The 13,835-nt window shown below is 41.8% G+C and overlaps 1 protein-coding gene across 3 annotated transcripts in view; it reads right to left on the reverse strand.

Moving 5' to 3' along the window:
- Positions 1–346: 346 nt before the first annotated feature.
- Positions 347–13,835, reverse strand: part of ORC5 (origin recognition complex subunit 5) — a 71,422-nt gene continuing 57,933 nt past the window's right edge. For all 3 annotated transcript variants that reach the window (XR_014502120.1, XM_083399911.1, XM_083399912.1), the window contains 2 exons: positions 5,536–5,648; positions 347–881 (listed from right to left, as the gene is read on the reverse strand). Coding sequence is in view for 2 of the 3 variants with exons in the window: in XM_083399911.1 (XP_083256037.1) it covers positions 836–881; positions 5,536–5,648 (159 nt within the window). In the remaining variant the exon portion in view is untranslated. The remainder of the gene's footprint in view (positions 882–5,535; positions 5,649–13,835) is intronic.

A 13,835-nucleotide genomic window follows, 5' to 3' on the forward strand; every position in this document is an offset into this window, starting at 1 on the left:
ACGACTAAACAACAACAACAACAAATTGTGATATGTTTTATTTCTCATGATGTATGTGTTTACCACAGGGAGAAGATCCCTGTGCAGCAAAACTCTGGAAGCTGCCCCAGAGTTCCTACCTCTCTTCTCCAGGCTAGATAAGCTTATTGTTCTTTCCAATATTACATGACAGTGTATCTTTAGAGAAGGGAGCAATTTGCCAAAGTGCACTCTTCTCTGAATGTAATTGCAACAAGCAACAGTAAGAACTGGATGGTTAGTGAAAACATAGATGGTATTTACAAATCTGTTCTAATAGTGAATCTACAAATAACTAGACAGGATCTAGGAATGAAAGATAAGCAGCTTGGTTTTTAAGTTTATTGTATTTTCTATTCCAATTTCTTAAAAGGTGGCCTTAGGACTGAGCTGTTTTGGCAGACAAATGCAAAAGGTTCCCATGGAGAGGAAGTGAAAGGACTGGGCATACAAACAAGGCTGCTGCCATGTTCAAAGCACAGGGGGAGACCTTCATCATAGCACAAAATACACTCCTTAGTAAAATGGGTTTCAGGCAATTTCAGCGTTAAGATAACATCATTAAGAGCAGAACAGATTGTGCTTGGTCCCTGCTGTTTATAATTAACACGTTCTTTCCAAATACTCCAGGGTCTTGGGTAAATAGTCCTCAGCTCAGATCCATCCAGACCAACTAGTGTTTTCATCAGATCCCATGCTGAGCCAGCACCTGTTTTGGACAAATCCAATAGAGCCCAAAGTCTCCTCTTGCTGGATGGCTAAAGTAGATAGAGGAACACCAATTGCCTTAGTTGTCATCCCAGTGTCCAGATGGTCTTCACAGGAAGTCATACAAGTACTTTATGATGTCAAAGTTCACAGTCCTGTAAAACAACATAGTATGTCAGTTTACTTAAATCTCTACTCAACTTTGCTTTGGGAATGGCCAAGTCACCTGGCGCACCTTTGAACTGAGACCTCCATGGTAGTAAGGTTGCGAAGTTTGAATTCTGAATGTAACAAGGCCTAGTTCTAAAATATTAAAGGTTGGAACATTGAGGTCGAGGCTCACAGACTTTCCTTCTAGCACTGCTTTTTCTACAGTGGTGGAACTGGTTGCTTGCCGTCATTCCACCGGCAGGTGAGGACCTTCTGGTTCCAACAATTTTTTGGGGACTGACTGCTTTTAATGAACAGCTGGTGCTGCGCTGCTTTTTATTGTAATCACTTCTATGTTTAAACAGATTTTATATATGTACATAGTTTTAACTCTATTAATGTTTACTTGCTTTTATTGTATTTTCTGGTTTTTGGGTGATTTTTATTATTATCTGTAGTCATCATCATCCAACTCTCCACCCAATAGACAATACATCCTGTGATGGAGATGCTCCACATGTAGGCCGCTATGTGCCAAATCTTGATTGTATGCTTTGAGGGTGGAGGGAGAGAGAAGAGGACGAAAGGAGGAAGGGGGAAGGAATGCACAAATTAGGCTTCAGTGCATCTGAGCCTCTATGTGATGCATCCAGATCATATACATTCAAACCTCGGTTCCCGAATGGCTCCATAAATGCTCTGGTAAATGCTCCAGTTTTTGAATGTTTTTCGGAAGCCGAACGTCTGATGAGGCTTCCGCTTGAGCGCAGGAAGCTCTTGCAACCAATCAGAAGCCGCGCCTTGGTTGTTGAATGTTTCGGAAGCTGAATGGCCTCCTAGAACGGATTACGTTCGACAACCAAGGTTTGAATGTATGTTGTTTCGGTGGTTTACAGCAGATACTTGCCCCAGCTGCTACACCATTGGCCCGATGAATGAATGAACGCACCTGAGTCGTCTCGTTACACAGCTTTCAAAGACTATCAAACATTTAAAGTTGCTCATTCTCAGCACTGAAGCTGTAAAACAAATTTAGCTCAAGAATAAAAGAGAGGTTTTTTTTAAAAAAAATTAAAAACCAACTCTAGTAAACATGGCACACTGTTTGGAAATGCAAAGCGGCAATCTTGACTGCTATTGAGCATTCTGTTATTCGTCCAAACCACCTGTTTCAGCATTATGTATGGCATAACTCCTTCATCTGTACTAATTTGCAGTCTGCATTCTTTCTTTCTTGACAGTAGTTGACCCATGCTTTTTAACTAAACTTGAACAATCCAAGAATACTCAATAGGACAGAAGATTTGAATGTCTTTTTGTGCTTTGTTAGAATAAAGAATTATACACCAAGGGAGTAAAACACAGAATTCATTTTTCCTCCTTTCCAAATACATTCTGATGTATTGTATTAACATTCTTGCACTGAGGTTTCCTTTTATATAAAAATGAGAAAAATTACAAGGTATGACAAAAATGAAACAATTTTAGAAATAATGCGTTTTGCATAAAGTAACTGAAATTGGAATTCTAAAGACTAATTGGATATCTTATTTGCCAAGGGAGTTGGGTCTAGCTCATACACAATTTTCAAATCCATGCTTTTATTCATCATCTCTAAGGAAGTATGATACAGAGCACATGGAAGTGTCAAATATTATCTAGCCTATTCCAATACTTAAAAGGTATGCACTTAATTAGCACATTATACATTTTAAAGATAAATGCCATTTCATGGTTAACATGTTAGACCTTCATTACAGAGGCTTAAAACTATATTCACTGGCAAAGGTTAAGCTTGCTACACAAACACCACAATCAATCATTTGGCCTAACTAGCACCAATAATGACTCCGTAAGATGTTTGGTCCAATTAACTGATATTTCATATGCTAGCCACTTGCACTAGTGTAGGAGAAACCTAACTGTATAAGAGAAGCAACGCCCCACTGAACTTCCCACCAAGTCAAAAGCAACTCATTTTTGAAGATTAAGAATCCAGAAGATCATTAAAAAAATGAAAGAAAAACAACTCTCCGTGTAGTCACAATTTTGAATCAGGACATAGCCTTAAAGGATCTACTAGAAAGCAGTTGTACACTTTCCAATTTACATCAGTGGAGAGTACAGCTGCACCAAATCAGGACTGACTCCTCCACAGACAGTGAAAAGTATAAGCTACTGGAGGAGCCCTTCTGTTTCCAAGGAACTGGCACAGCAGAATGAAGGGTATGTTAGGAGGTAAAATAATAGAAAGCCTCTATGGCACAGTGGAAAAACCTATGGCCCTCCAAAGTGGTTAGACCATCACCCTTGACCATTGCTAAGAGAAAGAGACAACTATCAATGATCTAGAAACTTAACTAGTAATTTCAATATGATTTCCCATAAACAGATCACTGCTCCTTTTTTAAAAACCTTTCTACCCATCCACTACCTTTCCCTCAGTCCAAATAGGACGGCCATTCTACCTCACTCTGCTTTGCTATTGCAAAAAGAAAACCAGTATTACAAGATGTGATTCAAAATGGTTTTAATCTCTTGCTTCCAAAACAGGAAACAAAATCCAACCATAGACTAAGGACAATCCAAGGATATCCCTACTTAATGAAGTACCTCTTGAAGTACCCAAGAGATGCAGTATAAATACAATTTGTCGGTAATTTAAATTTGGGATAAGACATTTAAACATTGTTTCTGAAACCCTTTGGGATTTTGATTTTAAAAAATGAATTCTCAAAGTAATAAAAACATATTGGAAAGTAGATATTCGAGCATTCTGATTGAACATTATGCAAATCTTGCTCTTTTATTTTCTTCAAAGTCAAGTCTACATTTAAAGGGTTTCCAATGGTGAACCCTAAACTAATATAAATCGGGTGGTTTTTCTATGTACAATTTCTCATTCTTAGCTAAGCTAATTTTGAATGGAGCGGAAGGACTAATCATTTGTGGCAGGCAACAAATAAGCAAAGGGCTAGGAAAACAACATTCTGCCTCAACGTTTCCTAAGCTTTGTACAGCATGAAAAATATTAGCAGACACAGAGGAAAGAGGTTTTCACTCCAAATGAAATCTAAGTTTATAAATAAAAGTAACGGGTAACTGCCATCACTGCAAAACCTACATCCTCATTTGAACATCATGGTTAAGCCAGTTTGTCCTAAAGCATTTCACGAACGCCTATCTCCTGCCACTTTCGTGCTCGCACAGCTCAAACTACTAGCCATGCTATGTCTTGTTGTGTTGTATGAATATGGGCCGTGGTTTGTCTCAAACAAGGGTGGTGGCGGGGATCCTTTTGATACTTATCTCCCTTGAAAAGCTGCTTCATCTGCTTGGAGGGACGCTTTAGCAACCCCTTAGTTGGTATCTGTAAGTGAAATGAAGCCTAAGAGATGTAAACTTCATTTGCCGACCTTCATTCCTTTACTTCTCCTGCTCACTTCCTCTGTCTGTCATTGCCCTTACCTAATTTACACTACCATGTCCTTTAGACACGGTCCTGGCTTATTATTTTATGACATTCCATAAAGCAAGGTGGCTAACTAGATATTGTGACCTCTAGAAATTGTTGGGCTCCGGGTTATCACCCCGGACAGAAAGTATCAGTTACAACCGCAGTGCTCTGTGTAAATGCAAACAAATGAGCAAACTCAATATAAATCATGAATAGATCCTCCAGAGCAAGGATAATAATAATAATAATAATAATAATAATAATAAATTTTATTTATATCCCGCCCTCCCCAGCCGAAGCTGGGCTCAGGGCGGCTAACAACAATAAAACAGTACAAAAGTACAGCACAAACAACACTCTAAATCATTCATTATAAAATTAATTAATTCAAGCCACTGGCAACCATTGGGCCAGAGCTCCGCGAAGATTGCCGAGGGAGGGAGTCAGGCTGTGCCCTGGCCAAAGGCCTGGTGGAACAGTTCTGTCTTGCAGGCCCTGCGGAAAGATGTCAAGTCCCGCAGGGCCCTGGTCTCTTGTGACAGAGTGCTCCACCAGATCGGAGCCATGGCCGAAAAAGCCCTGGCTCTAGTTGAGGCCAGCCTAACTTCTCTGTGGCCTGGGACCTTCAAGATGTTTTTATTTGAAGACCGTAAGTTTCTCTGTGGGGCGTACCAGGAGAGGCGGTCCCGTAGGTATGAGGGTCCTAGGCCGTATGGGGCTTTAAAGGTTAAAACCAGCACTTTAAAGGTTAAAACCAGGATGAGGAATCTGGGGGCCTCCAAATATTGTTGGGACTCGGAACTTCCCCCAGCCCCAGCCAGCTTGGTGGGTGTTGCAGTCCTACAGCAATACAACAAGGTCACTGGCCTATGGCAGGTGTGACCCACCAAGCTACATGTATTCCGGCAGCCATGTCATGGAGCTAAGGAGGGGAATACACCTTTGGCCTGCTTGTTGTTTTGCCAAGCACATGTCAGGCACAGCTACTGAGCTGTATTTTGCTTGGAAGGTCACACAAATGGTGCATGATTCACTTTACTGCGAGATTTACAATCACTTTCATTTACTTATTTTGCAGCCGGGTTTTATTCACTCTCAGCCATCCTAAGATGCACTTTCCTGTGAATGGATGGGAAATATATATATATTTCCATTTTGAGAATTTGTTCAAGTAGCATAAGAAGGCCGTGAACGCAGCTTACCTCGAAATGGATCTGATAAAATCTAGAGAAACGCTGCACTTGTATCTTGGTCCATTGAGCTGGTCATCGTGGCCTACTAAGGAGAGGAGCTGCAGCGTCACAAGGGAAGTGATCTAGAAAAAGAAAATGGGGGGGGGGGGGGAGAAACATTAATTGGCTTTACGTTAATCAGGGCAGTCATCACTACATTAACAACATACCTTTTCAACTGGCTAGCCGGTTTTCCACAGTAAAGCACCTGCTCAGGTCTAAACCAAGTTTTAAGACTGGAGAGACAAAGATGCTCAGCAAATGTAAAACTCAATTAACTGAAACAAACAATAAAATACAGTGGTGCCTCGCAAGACGAAAAGAATCCGTTCCGCGAGTCTCTTCGTCTAGCGGTTTTTCGTCTTGCGAAGCAACCCTATTAGCGGATTAGCAGATTAGCGGCTATTAGCGGCTATTAAAGGCTTAAGGGATTAGCGGATTAGCTGCTAAAAGGCTATTAGCAGCTTAGTGCCTTAGAAAAAGGGGGTGGGGAGCGAAAAAAAATCGCAAGAATCACAAGACATTTTCATCTTGCGAAGCAAGCCCATAGAGAAATTCGTCCTGTGAAGCGCATCGAAAAACGGAAAACCCTTTCGTCTAGCGGGTTTTCCGTCTTGCGAGGCATTCGCCTTGCGGGGCACCACTGTACAGAATTGAATAAAAACCTAAGGAGTTAAAATTCTAGAGCCCTAGTTGCTCTAGCATTGTGGGGATCCTATGGCTTGGATGCCGCAAGGAGGATTTTGTTGGCAAGAGTGCCATTGCCCTGGCTGTGGCACAAACCAGCACTGTACTCCAAGCTGCCTCTCCCATAGCCTGTTATTACATGTTCTCTGGTTGTAAGATGTAGGCCAGGTTTCCTCAACCTCGGCCCTCCAGATGCTTTTAGCCTACAACTCCCATGATCCCTAGCTAGCAGGACCAGTGGTCAGGGATGATGGGAATTGTAGTCTCAAAATATCTGGAGGGCTGAGGTTGAGGAAGCCTGATGTAGGCAAAGTCACACCAAGACAGAGGCATCATGTCCAATCAAAACCATTTGTCCTATTAGCTGGCATGGAGAAATGACTTGGTAAGTGTTATAATTTAGTAAGATATCAGAAAAATCTGTTTAAGAACTTACAGCTACAGTATAGCAGCTATAAGTTTTGTTTTCAGGTGCAAACACCCTATGTCTCCTATCTTTTGTTCTGTTTTGAGCATATTTTATTTGTAGAAAACAGAAATGAAGCACATTTAGACATGTTAAAGTACAACTTGTTTTATTTTACAGTTAAGTGAGAAATTTGCTTTTCCACATTCGATAAAAGGTTGCCAATTTCTTTACATTATCTTCCTTCTTTTGGCAGTATCTTCTTGCTGTTTTTGTGTTCCTTCAAACTGTAATCTAAACTGCCAAAATGAGAAATGTCAATAATGCCAAGTATTCAAATATATTGTCAGGGTCCCTTTCGCTTAGTTTGAGAAGAACCCCCCATTACGTATTCCTAAAATTATGTTTGAAAATTCTCATTTTAAACCAGTCATTCATTCAGCTAATGGAAAATTATTCAGGATCAAAGAAGAGGTTTCTTTTAAGGAGTTAAATTAAGCCACACACGAATCCACAAATGCACCAAAAAGCACAGAAATTTTAAGTTATACAGCCATACAGGGTCTGGCTGGACCCTTTTAAGTGGGGATGCCAGGGACTGACCCTTCCGTCTTCTACATGTAAGCACGTGATTCACCACCTAGTTATGACCAAGGCAGCAGGCAGCAGCCAACAAACAGAAGTAGTTTCTTGACCCCAGGCCACTCACACAATGTGACTGCTGTGCTTGTAGGTCACAAGTTGTACAGGCTGGCCTCAATGACCCATCTAGATATGATAGTACAGTATTGTATATTTTCTGACACAGCCTGAGTAATGTACACAGTGCATTATTATTACAATTTATTGCTTGCCTTCACCCTAAGGTCCCAGGGCGTCAGGGCTGGAATGAGACGCAGGTCAGCACGAAGAAGCAGAGCTCCATTGTCAGTTAATTTTTTTATTAAAGGAAACGGCATACAACTCAGCAACACTTCCCAGTGGGTCTTGCCCCTATGGAGCAGTTGCCAGAACTGAAGGTCTTCCAACCTTTCTAAGACTCCTCTTCACCTGGATGTTTCTCAAACCGTGTCTGCCCACCTCTGACCTCTGTTCCGCTCTCCTCATTAACCTGCACCTTCTTGGAGACCAGGCGGGAGGGAGCTTGTCACAGCAGGAGAGGGAGATTCCCTGGATTCTTCAGCAGTCTTTTAACCCCCACCCTCTGCTTCATCCTCTGAACTGCTCTGTGTCGAAGGATCTTCCTGCTCACTAAACCCTGTTGCCTCTTCAGCATCCGGCACCTCCTCCCAATCTTCTCCCCTGACCTTTCCACAGCGTCCCACCACCAACCTCCAGCTCTGAGTCTTCCTCCTCTGGGGTTTCCCCAGCAGGTACTTCCCTGGCTGGTACGTCCCACCATTCCTTGTCATCCAGCCAGTCCCTGACGTAGGCTGGGTTATAACAGAACCTTATAGAACTTTTTTAATGGTTTGGAGGCAATAAACGGAAGCTAAATCAAAACTGTGCCTGATGCCTACTTTGTAAGATATGTTCCTAAAGTGGTTAAATGTTTTGCAGCGACACTCTTTAAAAGTATGTCTGAGGTGAAGGAGGTGGGCACCAGGAATCTGAGTTCACTTGACGGTTTGGTTAGATCCGTAATGTGCAGAGGACTTGTCTCCTTCATGCACTCTTTGCTGGTAGACCTTCAGTCCCCACCCTGTTCCTCTGAAATCTGTTGGGGAGATAGCTCTTTGAAGTGAATTGGATAACCTGCTAAGGGGGAAACTATGGCTTACTCCCCCTTTTAGATTCACATCCACAAATATCAGAGAAAATTCCTTCAAAATAACCCATTGATGGTTCTTGACTCCAGTTCGCCTTGCACAAATATCGTATTAACTGCCATTTCTGAAATATAGTGTTCTCTCAATGTGTGCAGATTGCATTGTTACAAAGACAAATTTAATTAAAGTGCTATAGATTATCCATTAGCATATTATTTACATATAGTGGATCATGCTCAACAAAGTCTGACAACTGACCTAGATGAACATTTTAAGATGGGGAGGGGAAGGCCACCAGGAAGATCAGATTAGTATGAGAACCAGCAATCTAAAATAAAATTGTGACTTATCCAATCCAAGAAAGTTTAGCTGCATTTAAGAGTAAATGGGACAAGTTAGTGACAGCTAATTTGAGTAACACTAATGTCAACAGGATATAAATATATCTAATTTCTTCTAGGCTTGTTCTATAGGGCTTGGGAACAGCAGTAATCCCACACAGGTGGTACAAGGTCACCTCAACTTGGTCACCTCAACCTTTTAGTGATGTTTCCACAAAGTGATTGTATGTGTGCATTATACTGTTCTCCAATTAAACTGTTAAGATGCTTTTACTAATGTGTTGTATTCTGATGGTTTTTGCTATATATAATCTTACAAGTCTGGATATTCACATTTTAAATTATTTTGCTTATTTACAGCAACAAATCTCTACAAGTTTACAAAACAATTGTCCACAGAACGCAACTAATGATGTATGCCTAGCGCTTTAGAAAAGGAAAACAGACAGAAATGGGCCCAGGCTGCTTTTCAGAAATTACTTTTACTACAGAAATTTTCGTGTATGCCTCCTAAATTTCATAGGGTTACTTTTTCTATTAAAAAAAAGGGTATTTTGAACCCCTAAAGTTATAGAGGAAAATTACTCTTCATTCACTCAGGCCCTTATTCAGTCAACGATGAAGCATAATGGAGTAATCTGTTATTACAACTGCTCTTTTACACCCCAGTGCACCATTATTGGCTAATCATTTTTGCGGGGTATGCTTGCAGCTGGCCTCTTACACTCTGCGACTACCGATGAAAATAGGTCATATTCCACAGCAGGAATGGCATGAGGCTCATAAAAGCTCCCAGCAAACACACCAGCTTAGATGACTTGGAGTTGGACCCATCTAAATATTATGGAGAATGCAGATTCAAAAATGACCTTGCCGTTGCATTACAAATGTGCCAGCCACTCTGTTAACAACAATGGGGGGGGGGGACTGTGACAAATTTCCTCTTCTTTTCTCCAAATGCAGTAAAAGGGAACAGAAGGTCAGTATTGTAAAATTGCTCCCTAAATCTTATGGCTATAAATCTGAAATGGTGTCAAACCTGGATATGAAATTTCTGATTAACGTTTTAAGCATAACATGGTAGAGTAGATACAAAGACTTTGGCCATCGCTTACAGACAAGGTTACTTATCTGGGTAAACTGCAGCCCTAGTCACCTGGTTTGATTCACGCAATTCTGGAGTAATAAAAACTCAAGGTAATTCATACATGAAAAAGTATCTCATGCCCTCTTCGTTCTCTCTCTCTCCCTCTCCCCGCTACTCACACACACAAACACACATACACCACCCACCCACCATGTTAATGACGCAAATCAGTTTTTCCCCTTCTGAGCAAAACTGGTAGGCTTCTTTATCATTTGCTGTAATGGATGGAACTTCGGTGAAAGGTAGAAAAAAAGTAAAGGTAAGGTAAAGGTACCCCTGCCCGTACGGGCCAGTCTTGACAGACTCTAAGGTTGTGCGCCCATCTCACTCAAGGGGCCGGGGGCCAGCGCTGTCCGCAGACACTTCCGGGTCACGTGGCCAGCGTGACATCGCTGCTCTGGCAAGCCAGAGCCGCACACGGAAACGCCGTTTACCTTCCCGCCAGTAAGCGGTCCCTATTTATCTACTTGCACCCGGGACTGCTTTCGAACTGCTAGGTTGGCAGGCGCTGGGACCGAACAACGGGAGTGCACCCCGCCGCGGGGATTCAAACCGCCGACCTTTCGATCGGCAAGCCCCAGGCGCTGAGGCTTTTTACCCACAGCGCCACCCGCGTCCCTAGAAAAAAAGTAACACATCCCAATTAATGCAGTATCTGTTTACCATACTGAAGATTTATCATAGTCCAAGCTTACCCAAAGGATTATGCTCAGGATGCATTAAGTAATCATGTGCTGTCAAATCAACACAAAATCTCAAGCTTCACCTGTGACATTCTACCCACAATAAGGGAGAAGGGTAAGAAAAAGGGGGAACGTGAAGCTGCGGTTCAAACCCGAACTCACTATGGATATAGTCCTGGAATGAGCAATTGAACATGCCCTCAGTAGCTAAAATACTGCATAAAATTAGTATGCGGTATTATCAGCAGCCATGTTCCTTCAGCTCTGCTCCTTGCGCCCAAAGTTGGGCAGATCGGGATCCCATCTGAAGACTGGGGAACTAATCTCTGGGGGAAATCTATCTCAAAATTCAAGAGGAAATGACTTGGCTCAGAGAAAAAACATTGCACTACATTAGGAAAATGATAAATGCAATGTCAAACTAACTGTGCCCCTTGGTAGGGGAAATAAACTCCCAAAGTCTCAATTGTTACAGAGCTGTTTTTCCTTTGTGTCATATACTATACTCACAGTATTTCATTGTCACTGTATACCATAACACACATCTATCTACAAGGACAGACTTGAAAATAGCTTTAAAATGGTATAACCTTAGATTATATATATATATATATATATATATATATATATATGGTATATATATGGTATATATGTATATATATACATATATGTTTAAAATAAAGAATCTTTAAGCAGCAAATGACTAGAATATTATATACTTAATATATAGAGATTTCTCATTCATGAAATGCAAGTATGAGAAACATGCCTTAAGGAGGGAAAGAAAATAGTGTTGGGACTACTAATGAAAGAAGAGGCACTGGCTTGCACAGTAAATGGCTGTAGAGTTTTCAATTGGAAATGTAATCCAGTCAAATAACCACTGTGGAAGAAAAATTATAGGCAGAGGTGCTTTGTGTTCATTGCCAGCCTGAAAATCCAACCTTACTTGGCGAGCAGAAAAGAGTGAACAGCTGAGAAGGCCTGGTTTCGTATCTAACAAACAAATACAGATAAACAAATTTGGGTATGCATTGATTAAAATACAGAGAATGTAGCTTAAGCTCCTGGCTTGTTCACATCTAGTAACCATGGTTTCCTAGTTTTGACCTAACTAGAAACTATGATCAATGGAAGATTTGTTGGCTTATTACAGTGTATGAAGGGAGGACAGAAGGAGCAGCACGAAGACTGAGAATGGGCAAAAACTGTCCAAACCAGACCTAAGTCATCACACAAACTTTGCAAGGGGCTTCCAGGGAAGGAAATCAAACAATTGTTTGTGCTAGCTGTAGTTTGCTGTTGTATCTCAAAGCACAAACTACAGTTACTGCTGTTGGTCTGTTAGAAAAGATGGTACTATAGAGGTAAGACTTGCTCATTCTCAAGAGACAGGAGTGGGGTTATGAAGCTGGGTGCTGAACAGATGGAAAAACAAATTGAGACAAGCAGCTCTAAACCATGGCTTGGTATGAAATCTGCATACAGCCACGGTTAAATACTGATGCAACGAAAGTATGGACATGAACCAGGGTTGATATTACAAAACTCCTATGCTCTATATTTTACATTCTCTTATGTTCACACATAGTTTTAGTTCTTTAATATATCATTCCTTTATCTGCCACATTTGAATCCTGGGAAAACAAATAAATACATCACAGATTATTGCTTTTTTCAAAAAGATGAAAGAGAAGAGGGAGCTGGCTGACTGACAGGAGAGCTATACATAACTTAAGTGAAGAATGGCATTGGGAGACCTATAAATAAGGTACAGAGTTACCAAGCACAGAGCAACTGTCTGATATTCTATAATAAAATACAAACAACAGAAAAGTTGTGTGGTCATTTAAGGCAGGTATCTCCAACGTTTTCAGACCCAGAACTCACTTTTAACCCAAACATAGAATCATAGAGTTGGAAGAGACCACAAGGGTCATCGAGTCCAACCCTCTGCCAAGCAGGAAACACCATCAGAGCACTCCTGACATATGGTTGTCAAGCCTCTGCTTAAAGACCTCCAAAGAAGGAGACTCCACCACACTCCTTGGCAGCAAATTCCACTGTCGGACAGCTCTTACTGTCAGGAAGTTCTTCCTAATGTTTAGGTGGAATCTTCTTTCTTGTAGTTTGGATCCATTGCTCCGTGTCCGCTTGTCTGGAGCAGCAGAAAGCAACCTTTCTCCCTCCTCTATGTGACATCCTTTTATATATTTGAACATGGCTATCATATCACCCCTTAACCTCCTCTTCTCCAGGCTAAACATGCCCAGCTCCCTTAGCCGTTCCTCATAAGGCATCGTTTCCAGGCCTTTGACCATTTGGGGACTCATTTCTTAATCATTTACCATATATTTGCACAGTGGTAGGGCTCCTGTTGCAACCCACCTTGGATCAGGCCACAACACTTTGGATCAGACTGAGACCCACCAGTTGAAGACCAACAATTTAAGGCAAATCACTGTCACAAGATCTCTTATGGAGCAGCCCACAAACCCCAGAACAGACATGAAACAGGCAGAAAGCAGAAGCAAATCAGGTGTACTGTACTTCAATTGCCCAAAGAGCGCGGAACTCTGTTTGATGAAAGGAAATGAATGAAAGCATATGCCACAGGGGAAGACACAGACTGAACATCATTGGGAAAAATACAGTGACAGCATGAAATAATAGTTGATTCAACCTGAAGTTTTAAAATTTTTTAGGTGTATCTCTAACCGTCCTATTATGCACTTGTCTAATTCCAAAAGTTAAAAACATCTTTTTAGACTTAATTACAACATGATTCTGAGCCCCAAGACATACTAAAGCATACTCTACTGTAAATATCACGTCTTCAGTGTTTTCAGTCATTCTAGGTAAAGGTAAAGGTACCCCTGCCCATACGGGCCAGTCTTGACAGACTCTAGGGTTGCGCGCATATCTCACTCAAGAGGCCGGGGGCCAGCGCTGTCCGAAGACACTTCCGGGTCACATGGCCAGCGTGACATCGCTGCTCTGGCGAGCCAGAGCCGCACACGGAAACGCCTTTTACCTTCCCGCTAGTAAGCGGTCCCTATTTATCTACTTGCACCCGAGAGCGCTTTCGAACTGCTAGATTGGCAGGTGCTGGGACCGAGCAACGGGAGCGCACCCCGCCGCGGGGATTCGAACCGCCGACCTTTCGATCGGCAAGCCCTAGGCGCTGAGGCTTTTACCCACAGCTCCACCCGTGTCCCTACACTATCTTATTCTACA

The sequence above is a fragment of the Podarcis tiliguerta genome, assembly GCF_965153285.1.
Source record: "Podarcis tiliguerta genome assembly, chromosome: 10".
NCBI classification, from domain to species: Eukaryota; Metazoa; Chordata; class Lepidosauria; order Squamata; family Lacertidae; genus Podarcis; species Podarcis tiliguerta.